Source organism: Pyrus communis, chromosome 15 (assembly GCF_963583255.1).
Source record: "Pyrus communis chromosome 15, drPyrComm1.1, whole genome shotgun sequence".
Taxonomy (NCBI): Eukaryota; Viridiplantae; Streptophyta; class Magnoliopsida; order Rosales; family Rosaceae; genus Pyrus; species Pyrus communis.
In genome coordinates this window covers 23212833-23231075 of record NC_084817.1, presented here as the reverse complement: position 1 = coordinate 23231075, position 18243 = coordinate 23212833, and the positions used below count along the sequence as shown (strand labels likewise).

At 39.6% G+C, this 18243-nt stretch overlaps 1 protein-coding gene and 1 pseudogene across 3 annotated transcripts; one reads left to right on the top strand and one right to left on the bottom strand.

Annotated features, from left to right (window-relative positions):
- Positions 1 to 799: 799 nt before the first annotated feature.
- LOC137717316 (thiamine biosynthetic bifunctional enzyme TH1, chloroplastic-like) lies at positions 800 to 12097 on the bottom strand (annotated as a pseudogene).
- An 18-nt stretch (positions 12098 to 12115) lies between these two features.
- LOC137717315 (tyrosine--tRNA ligase, chloroplastic/mitochondrial-like) lies at positions 12116 to 18180 on the top strand. Of its 3 annotated transcripts, XM_068456628.1 has the most exons (4): positions 12116 to 12366; positions 13930 to 14063; positions 14852 to 16327; positions 17680 to 18180. In XM_068456628.1, exon 3 carries the CDS (start codon positions 14862 to 14864, stop codon positions 16308 to 16310), a length of 1449 nt encoding a protein of 482 aa, XP_068312729.1. In that variant the 5' UTR covers positions 12116 to 12366; positions 13930 to 14063; positions 14852 to 14861; the 3' UTR covers positions 16311 to 16327; positions 17680 to 18180. The 3 variants fall into 3 exon arrangements, with proteins under 3 accessions (XP_068312729.1, XP_068312727.1, XP_068312728.1); XM_068456626.1 differs by lacking the exon at positions 13930 to 14063; XM_068456627.1 differs by lacking the exons at positions 13930 to 14063; positions 17680 to 18180 and having other exon boundaries at positions 14852 to 16575.
- Positions 18181 to 18243: the final 63 nt, after the last annotated feature.

The window sequence follows — 18243 nt, the reverse complement described above, 5'->3', positions numbered from 1 at the left end:
ACGACCCATCCCTAAATTTTAAGGTTTTTATAATTTTAAAGCGTGAAATTATGAAAATGTCCTTTGGGGCAAAAAGATGGACCATTGTTTCTTCACTGGCGTAACCCATTGTCGTACAACTTCACCTTTGGTGATGGTTATGCCTTCGAGCCACTATGATACCCCTAGAGAGTACAGTATCGGTGAGATGTATGGATTTACCTTCGGGCGGCGATAACACCATTATCGAGCATTGTTTTACACCTATATGTTTTATGAACGTTTTCATGCCATGCTAGAGTTTTCATGAAACCTACTATGTAGTACTACATATATATATATATATATATATATATATATATTATATATTTTTTCAAAACAAGGGGTTAATATGTTCAGAAAGAAAATGATTTTCTTATTATTAGTATTATTATAAACTTTGGTCCACTCACCTTTTCTATTTTGGCGCCTTAGGATTTAGATTCGAGGCACACACTCCCGACATCAGGGTACTTCTGCTTAGGCATCTTCGAGTCTCTTTTATGCAAGGCCCATTTCTCAATTCGTACCTTTCTATAATAATTCTTTCACATTATTCTTGGTTAGTGGTATGCTCTGAATACAATTCTGCTTTGGTTTAATTCGTTCTAATTAAGTATTTTTAATTGTATGTATGTTTAAAATGGTTTCGTCACCCTCAGGTGTCGGCCAACATGTGTCTATCCTGATATTTGGGGATATCGAGATTGGGGCATGTCAAGACAGATCTTGAGTTCGGAGACAGCAAAAAGGCTTACTTTTATATTCTTCACATCCACTCAATAAAAATACAATAATGTTTTCAATAATTCAAATATTCGATCAACCATCTCAAGTCAGAAGCCAAGCACATGGTTACATATCATGAATTAATTTAGAGCAGTACATCACACCGCTGCAGTGCATTACATTATACAGAACCTCTGTGCCAAATATTTGAAAAAACAAACGTCCATACCGAGCAACCAAACGTCCCATACTACGCAGACTAACGTCCATACTCAGACCTTCTGAGCAAGATCAACTTTTTTCGGTGCATTGAACCCAAAAACACCGAGTACATTCGCCTTTCTAACCACTAACAAGAACAAATGAATGTCATGATGATTCTGGTACCGATGCTAAACTTCAGACAGAAATTTGAATCAAGGCCTTGTTCCCGTACGTTTCAGTTAACTGCTGCTGCTGCTGTTGCCTCCGTTAGCACTGCATGCAGCTTCCTAGTCTCTGTCAGAACACATTCCCTGTCAAATAGAGCAGACACAACTGCAACACCTTTCAGGTTCGGTACACCCATTTCCATCACTGGACGTGCATTTGAAATATTGATCCCACCAATCTCAACCACAGGTAATCTGGAAGCCAAACAAACAGTTTTCGGCCCGTCCAAGCCTACGGTGAGATTGTTTTCCTTTGTATTAGCTGGATATACACCACCACAGCCAATGTAATCAGCACCACCAAGCCATGCTTGCCCTGCTTACTCTGGGGTCTTGCAGGACACACCAATTATCTTTCTGGGGCCAAGGAGAGAACGTGCAACATGGGCGGGCATGTCGGACTGGCCAATATGCACACCATCAGCGTCAGAGGCAAGTGCAACATCAATGCGATCGTTTATTAGTAATGGAACTCCATGGGCACGGCAAATTTGGAGACATGACTTGGCTGCCTCCAGGAAATCCCCGGTTTCAATATCCTTTTCCCTGCAAGCAAAGTTAAATTACTATCAAGATCAACAAACGGAAAACTACTAAAAGCAGATATATTTTAGGTATCATAAGCATAGTTATGGGAATGAATACAAACAAATACTGAAGGTGAAACAATACATAATAATAACATACATGAGAAGGGTGGGTGACAGTTGATCACAGTTCCGAGTAGGCAATTCCTGTTGATTGTTGGCTCAAACAAAGTAGAAAGTAGTCTAAAACCAACAAATGATGTTGGCTACTTTTGTGGTCAAAATTGATGGTTGGCATGCTACATGTGGGAAATAAAATGGATGCTCTTATGCCTAATTTGTGGTCAAAGAATGGATGCACTTATGCCTAATTCTTTTGACTTGATGAGAGGCCTTTGGCCTATAAAAGGAGGTGTAGGCATAACTCAACAACACCAAGGAGAAAGGAAGAGAGAAAAATAGCAAGAAGCCATTTGGCATAGAGAAGAATTTTCTCAAATTGTCTTGCTTTGTATTTTTGGTTTTCTCTTCCTATTGTAAGTGTGTGAGCTTGGGGTTATTCGGGTCTTTGGGAAATTGAGTGATAAACACTATTGTATGTTCTCATTGATTATAGTGGAATACTCCGTCGTCTCCAAACTGGATGTAGGCATTGCCGAACCAGTATAAATCTTGGTGTTCTTGTTGGTATTGTTCCATTTATCTTTTGTCAGTTATTGTGGTTTATTTTTCACTCACACTTAGTTGACGCTTCCGCACAACAAGTGGTATCAGAGCCTAGTGTTTCGACTAGGCGTTCTCGTGGGAGTGAAAAATTTGTTGGCGCTACAGTCCTGTGAATAGTGCCGAGTAGATGGCTGGAGATAAAGATGAATCTGTGAAGGGGAAGGAGTCGACATCGTCTTCGTCGGCGTCTACATCCAATAGACATCAAATTGCTACTACAAGGTTAGAGGTTGATAAATTCAATGGCTCTAATAATTTTGGTATGTGGCAATGTGAAGTTATGGATGTGTTGTATCAACAAGAGTTGGATATGGTTCTGGAAGATAAACCAGAAGATATTGATGACAAGCAGTGGACACGAATTAATCTTCATGCTTGTGCTGCTATTCGATCATTCCTTGATAAGGAGTTGAAATACCCGTATATGAAGGAAACTTCTGCTAAGGAGTTATGGACAAAATTGGAGGAGAAGTATATGACCAAGAGCGCAGAAAATCGGCTCTTCTTGAAGAAGCGACTCTTCCGATTTCAGTATAGTCCAGGTATTTCTATGCATGAACACCTCAATGATTATAATAAAATACTTGCTGATTTAGCAAACCTTGATGTGAAAATTCCTGACGAGGATAAGGCACTATGTTTGTTAAATTCATTGCCTGATGATTATGATCATTTGACAACTACTTTGTTGTATGGAAAATCCGAGGTGAAACTTGATGAGGTGTCTGCGGCATTGGTGAATCATGAGTGTCGAAAGAAGGAACTGAAGACTCACAATTCACAAACCGAGGCACTTGTTGCAAGGGGTCGAACAGAGGAAAGAAAATCTGGGAAGCGGGGAAAATCTCGTTCAAAGTCACGAGGGAAGTTTCCTGCTAAAGATGAATGTGCCTTTTGTCGCCAAAAGGGTCATTGGAAGAAAGACTGCCCCAAATTGAAGAACAAAGAGAAGGAGAAAGCGGGTTCTGAAGCAAATATTGCAAAATCTGGAGATGATGATTTCGAGTTTGTTTTGGCTAGTTCATCTGCTGATGGTCACTCCAAGGAGTGGATTTTGGATTCAGGTTGCACCTATCATATATGTCCCATTCGAGAATGGTTTTCTAGCTTCGAGGAGCTGGATGGTGGAGTTGTTTTGATGGGTAATGATAATGCCTGCAAAACACAAGGGATAGGCAAAATCTGTTTGAAGATGCATGATGGAACAGTCAGAGAATTAAGTGATGTTCGGTATGTACCGGATATGAAGAAAAATCTTATCTCACTGGGTGCATTGGAATCCAAGGGTCTCAAGATCACCATGAAGGGTGGAGTTCTTAAAGCTGTGTACGGGGCACTGGTGGTGATGAAAGGTACAAGACGAAATAACTTGTATTTCTTGAAGGGGAGTACAGTTATTGGTGAAGCAGCTGTCACCGAAGCTGCTGACGCAGATAGCACAGACACCACGAGGTTATGGCATATGCGTCTTGGGCATGCTGGTGAAAAAGCGTTGCAAGGATTGGTGAAGCAAGGCTTGTTGAAAGGTGCAAAGGCATGCAAATTGGAATTCTGTGAACATTGTGTGTTGGGTAAGCAAACTAGAGTAAAATTTGGCACTGCTATTCACCACACTAAAGGCATTCTTGATTATGTTCACACTGATGTTTGGGGACCTTCCAAGAATGCATCTTGGGGAGGTAGCCATTATTTTGTCTCCTTTGTTGATGACTTCTCTAGAAGAATATGGGTGTACACCATGAAGCGTAAAGATGAAGTCTTGAAGATATTCCTGAAGTGGAAAAAGATGATTGAAACGCAAAGCGGTCGAAAGATCAAGACTCTCAGATCAGACAATGGGGGTGAATATAAGTCTGATCCTTTCTTGAAAGTTTGTCAAGATGAGGGTATTGTGAGGCACTTCACGGTTAGGGAGACACCGCAACAGAATGGGGTGGCGGAGCGCATGAACCGTACTTTGCTTGAGAAAGTTCGGTGTATGTTGTCTAATGCTGGATTAGGCAAGGCGTTTTGGGCTGAGGCAATTACTTATGCAAGCCATCTCATTAATCGATTGCCAGCTGTTGCGAATGAGGGCAAAACGCCCATGGAGGTATGGTCTGGTAAACCTTGTACTGATTACAAGTTCTTACACATATTTGGTTGTCCTGCTTACTATCATGTCAGAGAAAGCAAGTTGGATCCAAGAGCAAAGAAAGCTCTATTTATGGGCTTTAGCACTGGCGTGAAGGGATACCGACTCTGGTGTCCAGATGAGAAGAAATTTGTTGTAAGCAGAGATGTGACCTTTGATGAGGCTACTATGGTTAATCAGAACAAGCATGAAGGTGAAACTGAAACAACCGAGACCATGAGTAGCTCAAAGCAGGTGGAGTTACTGAAGACTCCAGTTGTTCCAGTAAGGTCTGATGTTACAGACACTAGTCCTACAGTTAATCATGATGATGAGGACGAGGATGATGAAGAGGAGGCACCTACCCAAGAGCCTCCACAGCAACAAGACTATATTGCAACCAGAAGATCGAGAAGGGAAATTCGAAAGCCTGCTCGATTTACTGATATTGTGGCATATGCACTTCCCGTTATTGAAGATGATATTCCATCCACCTACAAAGAAGCTGTCATGAGTTCAGAGTACGAGTTGTGGAAGAAATCTATGGATGAGGAGATGAAATCTCTTCATAAAAATAAGACTTGGAAGCTGGTTCAGTTACCAAAGGGGAAGAAAGAAATTGGTTGTAAATGGGTGTATGCCAAAAAGATGGAATCTTTGGAAAAAGACAATGTAAGATTCAAAGCCAGATTGGTAGCTAAAGGCTATGCTCAGAAAGAAGGCATTGACTACAATGAGGTATTTTCTCCTGTAGTAAAACATTCTTCTATTCGTATTCTATTGGCTTTGGTTGTGCAGTTTGATCTTGAGTTGGCCCAACTTGATGTCAAGACTGCGTTCTTACATGGTGATTTGGAGGAAGAGATTTATATGTCTCAGCCAGAAGGTTTTAAGGTTGCTGGAAAGGAAAATTGGGTTTGCAAATTGGAAAAATCATTGTATGGCTTGAAGCAGTCTCCAAGACAATGGTACAAGCGATTTGATCGATTTACGATCGGGCTTTCGTTGCTCAAGTTTAAGCACTGCTTAGACTTGATTGGCATTTGCAAAATTTGTTGATTGCCCCATGGGGGAGTGGGAGACGACTATTGGGAGATCTACTTAGAGGGTTTGCGCCAAGGTGGAGATTGTTGATTGTTGGCTCAAACAAAGTAGAAAGTAGTCTAAAACCAACAAATGATGTTGGCTACTTTTGTGGTCAAAATTGATGGTTGGCATGCTACATGTGGGAAATAAAATGGATGCTCTTATGCCTAATTTGTGGTCAAAGAATGGATGCACTTATGCCTAATTCTTTTGACTTGATGAGAGGCCTTTGGCCTATAAAAGGAGGTGTAGGCATAACTCAACAACACCAAGGAGAAAGGAAGAGAGAAAAATAGCAAGAAGCCATTTGGCATAGAGAAGAATTTTCTCAAATTGTCTTGCTTTGTATTTTTGGTTTTCTCTTCCTATTGTAAGTGTGTGAGCTTGGGGTTATTCGGGTCTTTGGGAAATTGAGTGATAAACACTATTGTATGTTCTCATTGATTATAGTGGAATACTCCGTCGTCTCCAAACTGGATGTAGGCATTGCCGAACCAGTATAAATCTTGGTGTTCTTGTTGGTATTGTTCCATTTATCTTTTGTCAGTTATTGTGGTTTATTTTTCACTCACACTTAGTTGACGCTTCCGCACAACAATTCCCAATGTGAAACAATAACATATGATGCATATAAGATAATGTATCTATAAAAAGCAAATGCAAACTCCTTAAGTTGTCGGTGCGTAGATTTTTTCTATTAAACATTACTGCATAAAGTTTTGGCATATTTGTAAACTGAAATCAGCATCTGACTCTACAAGAAAGGAAATGATCATCAAAAATACATGAAGAATGAACATTAACCTAAAGACGTCTCTAGGATTAGTTATCAAGGCACTGATACATACAAATGGAAGAACCAACTCACTAGTACTAAAGTTATCAGAGAGACATAAGGCCTAAAGTATATAAGAATTATGATGAGCATTAGATGAGTAAAAACCTCAATTGGACAATAGCAGCACCTCCTTGTACGGCATCTTTAACAGCATCTGAAATAGAATGGCCCCACTTTCTGTTCATACGCGAATCTGTAACAGCATACAAGAATAGATCGCTTGGATTGAATCCGACTTGTCCACCAGAATTGTGAATGTTACTCTTGAGCCTCATTAGGTGATCGAAAGGGCCTTGGATACGGCCTGGGCCTTGGATATGGCCGTGGAGGCCATATCCAAGGCAGACTCAACAAAGAACTTAGCTGCCTACCAAAATTTAATAAAAAAGATAATAGATTTGGGCACTTCAATGGCATTTGTGAGTCTTTTGTGTGTTCTTGTTGGTGCGTGTGTGAGTGAAAGTGGAATTTCACATGTCATATGTGATAAAAGTTATCCCTGCTATTTGGAATCACACAAACCCATGACTATCCTCTGTTATTCTTGAGTGTGACTACTTCAGGATACGTGCTCAACTGAAAGAAGGCAGGCTATTTTATCTACTCTTCCTGCAGCATACGATGTATAAGAAGCACATATGTATTTACCTTAACAGCCTCAAGCATTGAATAACCTTTTGCCAGCTCAGCTGCAATACATGATGCCAAAGTGCAACCAGTTCCATGAGTATTACGAGTTTTTATGCGTGATGAACGCAACTCATATAAGTGCTCGCCTGCAGTATCAATCCTAAAGAAGTAAGTTTTCCAGAACTTCACTCATGCATCAAGTGGATGAAAGAAAAGTATTATCATCGGTGCGAAGGCTCCAGAAGACCAAAGCTTACCATCAAAGAAGACATCAACGGCATCCAATGAATCAGGAAGGTCTCCGCCTTTGACAAGAACATTTCTGAAAAGCAATGACACTGGTTTATAAAACTACAGTTCCAACACGAGGAAACTTGGTTTTTATTTCATAAATTTCCAACTATCACACTGCATTAATTCTGTGAAATTGGTAGCTTGAAAATATGTCAATATTATCTAACTGCAACTCTTCCTAACCTCAATGAGAGACATTGTGCTATTGGGCTTCACAGCCCTAGAACAGTCATTGTCTCCTCATCTTTGTTCTACATTGGTGACAACATACTGAGGATGGCACAGAGCTATAAACCTTGCCAAATATGTCAAGGGCACTTGCTGTAATAAGTTGAGAGCTTGGGAGACTGTTCTTTGGAAACCAAAGACTAATACATCCCCACAACATTTACAGATTACTAATACCCATCAAATTAGTCTATCATAGTCCATAATCACGCAATCTTGTTTCCAAGAAACGTGCCAAAAGCAAAGAAATCCATCTAGTGAGAAAATAGATGAATTTGCTGCTTTTCCGTAAGTCCAGAAAAGGTGTTCATGTACACTCATCATACAATATTTGGGCGTCCTAACTCCTAATACACCATTGCCCAAAAGCACATGCCTGAAAACGCAGTAAATACCCTGGCCAAACCCTCTAAACCAAACAATAGCATATGATAGCCCATCTACCCCATCAATCAGATAATTTCAAACACGATAACAGTTTTACATTATCCCCCAACTTATTCAACAGTGAGGTCAAAAGGATCAAAGATGGATATGTAGACTGTAGTACAGCCATTGAACCAACGCAACCAAGAAGCAAACCTATATGTACGTTATACGAACAAAAAGAAATGACCATGACCATTTCGTACAAATTCCTGAATACAAGCTCAAGGGTACTCCGCTGTACAATAGTGACATACTGGAAATGGTTAAAAACTACAAACACCTTCGCGTTTTAGTTGATTATCCAGGTGAAATCATAAACTATTCCTAGTAAAGTCTTAGGTAATGGAAGAATGTTTTGTGAGAACATACAAAAACCAGTCACATTCGTGAAGTGAAGTGCCTTCTCTTATGATTTCAACAGTACTCACAATGCATTCGAATTTAGTACTAATGCAACATTCTGCTTTATTAAAAACATGTCCAACAGTTGAGTGACATTGGAAGGACTATTATAAACTGCAACAATGCAAAAAACAAGAGTTCTGTAAATCATCCGATTAAGAGAGAACTGAGATCTCAAGCATGTTCCAATAACTAACCGTGGACCCATATCATGTAACAATTTCGCAGCAGAACGCATGTCAGAAACGGTTTTTATTTTCACGCCATCCAGTAAAGCGGATGCCTCTTTCAAATTTGGAGTTACTATGTCAGCCATAGGAAGAAGCTCCTCTCTGCAGGAAACCACAAAATTACAATTATTGACGAGTATCTGCTGTTACACAAGGAGACCTTTTCTCTAACTTAAGAAGAAAATTGGCCAAGAAATAAAACAGGGAAAAACGGTGAAGGAGCAATTCAAGAACATAAGCACTATGCATATATCCATGTTTATTCAAACAGCACAGCCCGCCAATACAATCTCTGTTTCTGCCAAGCAGATCTGAATGCACATTTTGCATTCAATAGATGGTTTCAACATCCTAAAGAGGTTTTCATAAGGCGAAAAAAACCAGAAGGTGGGACTATGAATTTACTCAATCTTATGTACAAAGGATTAGCATACCTAAACCCAGGAAGAATTGGTCAACCACTAAAGCTGCCTTCAATGATAGTATCAAACTCATTAAAAATGCTACTTTATTAACATTAGATTAAAAAATGTTTAATTTTTAATAAGACTGCATACCTCGAATAGGATACTCCTGAAGTTGTTGATGCAGAATCTTAATGATGCCAATAGACGGTAACATCCCAGTTTTCACCTTGAATGACATATCATGAGCAGATCAAAACCAATTTAGTATCAATACCGCTTCTTGATATAAACAAGTTTGCAAAATATGCATGCCTCAGGTAAAGAGGAAGTGAAAGCAGACAAATTTATAATAGCGTTTTTGAAATAACAATTGCAGACGCTAAGATTAAACTTTTAGCCACATGCAGACTTAAAAAAGAAAATGGATGTCTAGTCAACTATGAAGAATACAACATTTCATTAGCTACTTGTAGCATATAGATTTATTTTTTACTATATAACTACTCTACAATCTATTATCAATCAATTCTATAAGCTCACGATGATGGTCGAACATAAGTCATCGTACCAGAATGGTTGACTAAATTACTAACTTGCTAAAATCAAACAGTCGAACATATGTCATTGTACCAAAATACCAAAGTATTTCGGACAAGACTCGTAAAAACAGACCTGTTCGGGCAGGAATTTCGCTGGGAAGGGTCCCTGGCTCGAGCACACAGCTCCTCGAGGAGTTGGCACTTTGGTTGGCTGTCAGGCTCTTGCTCGCATGTCGGGCTGCAAGAAGAGGACAAAGTTAGTTCTGAAAGGTGCCTTTGTCGGGCCTTAGGTGTAGGCCGTGAGGCTCACAATCAAAACTAACCAAGTGTTGAGGCATGCCACTGCCATCTCTGTATGGCAGATGTAGAATGAGTGTATTTAAGTCGATTACTTGCGCCCCAAGTTATTCTGACTTTTTATCATCAAAGGATTGTCATGGATGTGTTAAGTCCACATTAAATTCTTTTCTACGCCTTAAGATCAATGACTTTTGTTTATCTTGTATGCTTTAAAGGGCAAGGGTTCAAATCTGATCAAGGCATCAATTTTATTTACTTTTACGATAGTAAAAGTACCAAGTGAACTAGATCTAAGAGTTAATAGAACTTTGGATCATCAAGAGACCGAAAATGACTTGCATATATACTGAGGGATACATTATAACACCATATCCAATAATGGAAAGGCAAAAAAAAAGAGAGTCGGGCAAGGTTAAAACGTCTTGCAATCTCTTATCTTTGCAGTTACAAAGGGTTGAGTAATAAAGAGAGATGAAGGGCAAACGAGTTTACACAAAAGAATCGACACTACAACATTTGGGGACAGTAGTAGAGCTTTTACATAGACAAAAGATGTCTTTCTACGGGAAATCTAAGGCTAAAAGGGTGCAGAATCTGGACAAAGTGCAACTTGTTGAGCATTTGCTTGACTAAGAGACAAGTTGTATGTTTGTTTGTTTGATTGGTTGAGTGTCTTTGTCTCTGGGCCTTCTTCCTCATTTTATAGACGAATTAACCCAACTGTATTGTTTCTGTTCTTACCTGAAAGTAACAGAAGGGCAGTGAATCATCAGTATTTTTACATGTTCTACCATCCAAAAGTACCTTTAGGCTGGGACTAGGTGGATTTCCATCGGTTGTCACTTCTCTTGTAAGCAACTAGCCTTTGCATTAATGGGGGTTCGTCATTTCATCTTGAGATGGATGACTTGGGCTTAACTCTAGGCTTCGAGCAAACCTTCTTTATTGAGCTCATTTGGGTTTCTTTCCTTTGAAGTCCAAAGTTTAAAGATGAGAAAATTTGAAATAAATCCAATTTTATAGGCCAACTTTTGAAATAGGTCCAATTTTTAGTTATTTTAGATCCATATCAAAAGATCCCTTTAAATATTAACACAAACAAGACCAACTCGTAAAACCAATTGAAGGTGGAAACTAAAGCAGTTCCAAATATTGACTTACCACATCAACATCCATATCAGATAGCACAAACTTCGAGCTAGTTTGGTATTGCTGTACTTTGAAAAAAAACTACTTCTGTTGTGCTGTGAGAATAAGCAGCTATGAAATAAAGCAGCAGAGTATTTGGTAAATTTTTTTGTAAAAGTTTTTTTGAAAAAAAAAAAAAAAAGTAGCATTATAATGTTTGATAAACTTCTATGTAAAACAGATGTGAAAAAAAAACTGATTTAAGCTGGGTTTTGCAGTTTTGTATTTTTAGTTTTTTTTCATCCAAAACTGTGAAAAAAAAACTAAAGCTGAATCGTTACCAAATTAGGTTTCCATCTACCCGGCAACAAACTCCTCGGGCACAATGTTTACACCCTATCCATCAAAGAAAAAGAAAGATAAGTCACCACTATAAATGTTTTCTTTTCTATCTTGTGTTATGCTTTCTCAACAACCAAACAGAGCATAAGCCACGGAATGCAACATCAAACAACCTGAACCCCAACAGTGTTTTGTGCAGTAACAGCAGTTATGACAGTAGAGCAGTACACTCCGAGAGCAGCACAAGTCTTAAGATCAGCTTGGATTCCAGCACCGGCACCCGAATCGGAGCCAGCAACAGTCAGTACATGTGGAATCTTAACTGCAGAGTGGTCACTTGTCATTGGAACTCCATTTCCCTGCATCTCCATTGAAGTTCTCTGCTTGCTTCGGTTGAATCTCGAATCCACCAGAAAGCTCAAACCTTTTGATTGTCTGAAGTCTGGCAGCACAGCCTGGTAACGATTTAACGTCAAACAATTGAAATTATAAGTGCAACCCAGAAATGCAACAGCCATGGCAACACAGCAGCAGTGATTGAAAATGCAAAAGAATTTGAAAACCTAATTGGATATGCAATTCTTCGAATAAATAAACAAAATGACAGTAAATTTGAAAAGCAGAAGAGTAAAGAATTCTGACGTCTCTGCCTTTTTTTTATCGGCAACCAAACAGTAAATTGGAAAAGCAGCGAAGAGGGTTGGGGGGGGGGGGGGGGAGCGTACCTTGTTGAAGGAGAGGAAGGAGAGAGAGAGGTGGAGAGAAAGTGAGCCTCGTTTGCCATGAAATTATGCGATGATGATGATTCCTTTTAAAATGAACGGTCATGATTAAACCTCAGCAGAAAGCTCAATCTTGTCCCAAAACCCGATAGTGTGAAGTGCAGCAGCCGCTGCCACTCCTCCACCCCTCCTGAGACTGCTCCTCGCTATCAGGCAGCCATTGTTGCCTCCTGTTCCTCCATTTCATGTGAGTTCTTCCTTCTTCTTCTTCTTCTTTTCCCTCTTCAGTTATATTTTAATTTCTGATTTGATTTCTTTAAATTAGGGATTTAGAACCGAGCGCAATGACGTTCTAGGATTCATATAGCCAATTCCATTTAGTGAGAAAATGTTTTGTTGTTGTTAGGGATTTGAGCAAGTTAGGAATTTAGTGTTTTTCTTGATGGGAGGCTGGAGTTGATCGCTCAAAGTTTTTGGGTCTGCCGTAAACATTGCCCACCAACTGTTCTATAAAATGTCTCAAAGGCGTCTATGCGTATGCCGCACACGCCAAAGCCTTCCTTAAAAGAAACTTCATCAAAGAATTAGTCTAGTAAATTTACAAAACAACTAGTGTGTATGAAAAAAGAAGAGAGTATATCAACTTTCGTACATGAAAACTGAATCGACATCCTTACGTATAAGAAGATTACTTCGTTTAATTGTAATTATGTATCGCTTCAACCCGTATTCTATGGCCCAACATATTGTGTACTTGTCATGGACATTCTTGTTCATATAGAAACAGTGATGTAAATTATGTACATGAGGTTTGTTAGTGTTAAGTTTATTTGTTTGATGCGTTCATTATTGATTGATTTAACTTTTTCTGAAGCTGTATTCAAAATTTTCAAGGTTTGGAGTTTGGGGCAAATTTCCATCATTTCAAGTTTTAGAGCTCTGTTAATTAATAAACTCTATTATTATCTGGGGATTGTTTCGTTGCTATCGTCGATAATGAAACCATAATACGAATTTGATAAAAAAATTCATCATGGTCCATGGACAATGCTTGTAAGGGTTTATCTTCCTGGAAAAAAATGAGAACTTTTCAATGTTTTAAAATGCTCGCCTCCGGGCGGGCATAGGTGTCCTCTGAGGCTGGGCGTGAGGGTTGTCGCCTCTGTTTTGAGGGAGTGGACGGAAGGCGCCGCCGGAGCCGCCTAGGCACGCCTTAGGGGATAATTTTTATTTATTTTTACTCCCAAACCCAAATTTTGGATAGGGTTTTAACTACCTCATACCTCTTCCTTGCACTATCATCTCTCTGCCTTTTTTTTTCTGATTTTTATTTTTTTATATAATGGATGTGTGTGTTGTCTGCATGCATTGTTATGTGTGCTCAACTGCTCATTGTACTTTTCGTCCTCTATTTTATATATATATATATATATATATATAATATGTATATATATGTGTGTGTATATATATTTATAATATATGTGTGTGCTCAGGGTGATTATTAATTAATAATCTCTTTTTTTATTTTTTTATTTTTATTAAATATAATACATGTGTACACTCAGGGTATATATTAAAAAATTTAGGTCCCGTGAGGCTTCGTCTCACACTTAGGCTGGGCTGTCCCTCGGACGCCTCACGCTTTTAATACATTGGAACTTTTACACATTGACCCGGTGGAGAAAAATTTCTAGAGCTGCCACTGGTCTGTAGCTGATGCCCTGCTTCTGTTTAGGCTTAGTCTCAGTTTTGGCATATAGCTTTATACACTTTTACTTGATTCTGAAATCCACTCGTTGTTTTGTTTTAGATTTCGGCCTCTTGGTCATATAACAAAGGAGATGCTGGCAAAATTTTGACAGAATCTTTCCACTAAGATAGATGGCTGGGTGCCGAAGAATCATCGTTTGGAGAGAATGTGCTCAAGTTTGAAGGTTCTCAGACGTGGGTTTTCCTGGCTTCTTGCTAGCTCTTGTTTCACTTCCACTGGAATCGACATCATTATTTCTGGCGTATCATTCTTCATTTAAGTGACCGAAGTTCAGAAATGAAATTAGCGGATAACTCTTGAGTATGACCAGTGTATTAAAAGCGTGAGGCGTGGGCGAGGCGTCCGAGGGATAGCCCGATCTAGGCATGAAGCAAAGCCTCACAGGACCTAAAATTTTTAATATATACACTGAGCGTACATATATATTATATTAAAAAAAAAAGATTATTAATCAATAATCATCCTAAGCACACACATATATGATAAATATATAGACACACATATATATACATATATTATATTATATATATATATATATTAAATATAGGATGAAAAGCACAATGAGCATTGAGCACACATATAACAATGCACGCAGACAACACACACATCTATTATATAAAAAGATAAAAATCAGAAAGAAAAAAAAAAGGTAGAGAGACGATAGTGCAAGGAAGAGGTATGAGGCAGTTAAAATCCTACCCAAAATTTGGGTTTGGGAGTAAAAAAAAAAAAAAAGGGCCAAACAGAGTCGCCTGTACACCCTAAGGTGCGCCTCCGCTGCCTAGGCGGCTCTGGCAACGCCTTCCGCCCACTGCCTCAAAATAGAGGCGGCAACCTTCACGCCTAGCCTCAGAGCACGCTCAGGCGCCCTGAGGCGAGCCTTTTAAAACATTGAGTATGGCAATTGAAGAAATTAAGAAAAGGAGTTGCTGGTTCTGAAAATCTCTCTTTTTTCTTGCAGGAATTTAATAATGGCTGCTGCCACCACCTCAAGGGCCTTTCTCTACTCCCATTACTACCGTAGTCTCCCATTCTTCTTTCCTCCTCTCAGTACTGTGTCTAGGTTACCCACCGTTCGCAGAAATAAGTTGAGGAATCCAATCATTCTCTCTACCGTCAAGTGTTTTCAGTCCTTGTCCGGGCGTCCAAATGTGGTTGAAATTCTTGAAGAGAGAGGGTTGCTTGAATCCATCACCAGTGAGCATTTAAGGCAATCCTGCTCCGACCCCAATCTCCCTCCTCTCAAAGTCTACTGCGGGTTCGACCCAACTGCCGAATCCTTACACTTGGGAAACCTTATTGGAATTGTTGTCCTCTCATGGTTCCAAAGATGTGGCCATCACCCCGTCGCTTTGATCGGTGGTGCCACCGCTCGTGTTGGAGACCCTTCCGGCAAGAGCTTGGAGAGACCCGAGCTCGACCTTGACACTCTGTCACGAAACACCTCAGGCATTACCAATACGATTACGAGAATTCTGGGTGGGATCTCCATCTCGAACAATTATGATTGGTGGAAAGATGTTCGGTTGTTAGAGTTTCTCAAAGATGTGGGTCGGTATGCAAGATTGGGGAGCATGATAGCGAAGGAGAGTGTGAAGAAGAGGTTGGAGTCAGAACAAGGAATGAGCTATACCGAGTTCACTTACCAGTTATTGCAGGGATATGATTTCCTCCACCTCTTCCGCAATGAAGGTGTTAGTGTCCAGATTGGAGGAAGCGATCAATGGGGGAATATAACTGCTGGGACTGAACTCATACGCAAGATTCTTCGTGTGGATGCTGCTGCTTATGGCTTGACATTTCCTCTTCTACTGAAGAGTGATGGAACCAAATTCGGCAAGTCCGAAGATGGTGCCATATGGCTTTCGCCATCCATGTTGTCTCCCTATAAGTTGTATCAGTATTTGTTCTCTGTTCCTGATGTTGATGTGGTCAGGTTTCTCAAGATTCTCACTTTCCTGGACATGGATGACATCAAACAGTTAGAGAGCGAGATGGAGAGACCTGGATACTTGCCCAACACAGCTCAGCGCAGGCTTGCCGAGGAGGTCACTCGTTTTGTGCATGGTCAAGATGGTCTGGACGAGGCCCTCAAAGCAACTGAAGCAATGAGGCCTGGTGCTGATACTAAATTGGATTGGAACGCCATTAAAGCCATTTCTGAGGATGTCCCCTCATGCTCATTCCCTTATCATGAGGTCCTTGATCTCTCTATTCTTGATCTCTCAGTTTCATCTGGTTTGCTTGACAGCAAATCTGCTGCCCGGCGTCTGTTGAAGCAAGGGGGACTTTACTTGAACAACTCCAAAGTTGATAGTGAAAATAAGAGAATTGAACCTGAAGACATTGTGGACGGGAAACTTCTGCTTTTATCTGCAGGCAAGAAGAATAAGGTTCTGGTACAGATAAGCGACACCTGAGGGGTGCCCGTCTGATGGTATGCCTCATATCACTTCGATGTTCATCTTTATAGCTCGATATTCACAGATACAACTGTTCAACATTTAATATTTTGCCATCCAGAACCACCTGATATCTCTGTGCAGTTACTTTTGCATTGACTTGCATATGTTTTAAGCTTATGAGTTGTTTAATTGTAGAGTAGTTGATGAATCCCATACTTCTTGGAACCCGATTTAAGTGTAAGTCGAAAACTAAAGTTAGAGTAGTGTTTAAAGCTGTTCATGCTTAAGGCTTGCTTCTTTCTGGTGCCCTGTTATATACTCTTTCATTCTTGCTGTGATCTGTGATTCAACCTTTCAAATTTCTGTGCTATTTTAAAACTTAAAAATGGTAATTCTTCAATTACTTTCCTATTGGTTCCATAGCATAAAAATGTTTCGAGCTATTTCTTTTCCCCTGAACTTCAAACTTTCATTTCAATTTTGTTTTTGAAACGTGTACCCCAGTTAAAAACTTTGAACTTTCATTGGTCATATTAGAAGCATTTATCATATTCATTTGTCACTTGAACGAAAATCTTAACAATATTGTTAAGATATTACCATATTGTGAAGTTCAATCTTTTTGGTCTATAAACCCTTTCAGAATCTGTGTTTGGGTGGACCATATTTGATTGAGAATAAGATATCGTGCAATATCGATTTTGGTATGAATGTTGGGGATGAGGTATAGGATTTCTAGTTCTCCGTAGTTTTTATCTTTCGAAATCTGCTTTGGTGTAAATCTGTATTTACATCAAGTTCAAGTGACAGCAGTGAGAGCGATTTGGGATTGTTTTGTCATCATAGGTAAGTGTTAGTTCCATCGGAGTTGCCTACATTGGTGATAGTGTCCCGTCAAACTATATGGTTAGCCATTCTGCACAAGGAAAGGTTGAATATACGTGAAGATGTTTTTTATGGAAAAGTTTGGTCGTTACTGTTCAATCTGACAATTACGGGACAGAGGTTTAGGGCCGAAAGGGTAGAGGAAGACCTAGAAGGACTTTGGAAGAGACTCTAAGAAAAGACTTGGAGTACTTGGATCTAACGGAAGACTTGACACAGAACCGAGCGCAATGGCGTTCTAGGATTCATATAGCCGACCCCACTTAGTGGGAAAAGGCTTTGTTGTCATTGTACTGTTCAGTCTGACTAGCTGTTTTACTTTTGTATAGCATCATCCATGCTGGTCTGCTATTACAGATAGATACTGATATGTAATTACGCACGAACTGTTCACCATTCGAAGTGTGTATAGTACGAACTCCATTGTTTTGACCTGGGATTAGCTCTTCAAAGTTCTGAACACATATACTAACGATGGCTCTTATCGGTGTTCCAACAGGTGTTTTGCTTTCATTAATGTGAATCTGGTGAAAGTTGGGAGTTTAAGAAGTTGGATGCGAGCATCCTCCCTTTAAAGATGACATTTTTCGCTGTGGTTCTTGAAGGCTGATGAGGCTTAAACGCAACTGTTTTCCCTCTGTTATTTAGATGATTTGTTTTTTCTCTTAATTAATTTGGTCTATATCATGTTGATTTGTTTTTCACCAAAAGCACTTTTAGTCAGTTTAAAAGCACATCCAAACAAGTTCGTGGTCTCTGCATTGCGTTGCATCTTAGATGTGCTGTGTTACTCACAAAATTATTACACGATTGCGACTCAATTCTAAAAACTTTTTCAACGACCGGTCAAATTTTTACACAATCGGGGACCGGTTGGCCAATTCTACCCTAAACCGTAAATCATTTTCTTCCATGAAATATACGGTTGTTTGGCCGGTCGTTAAAAAAGGTGGCCAACGGATCACCGATTGCCTAAAAATCGAGCCGGTTTTTGAAAAAACTGATAGAATTGAACGTCAATCATGCAATAGGTTTGTACCACAACGGTAAAATTTACTTATTA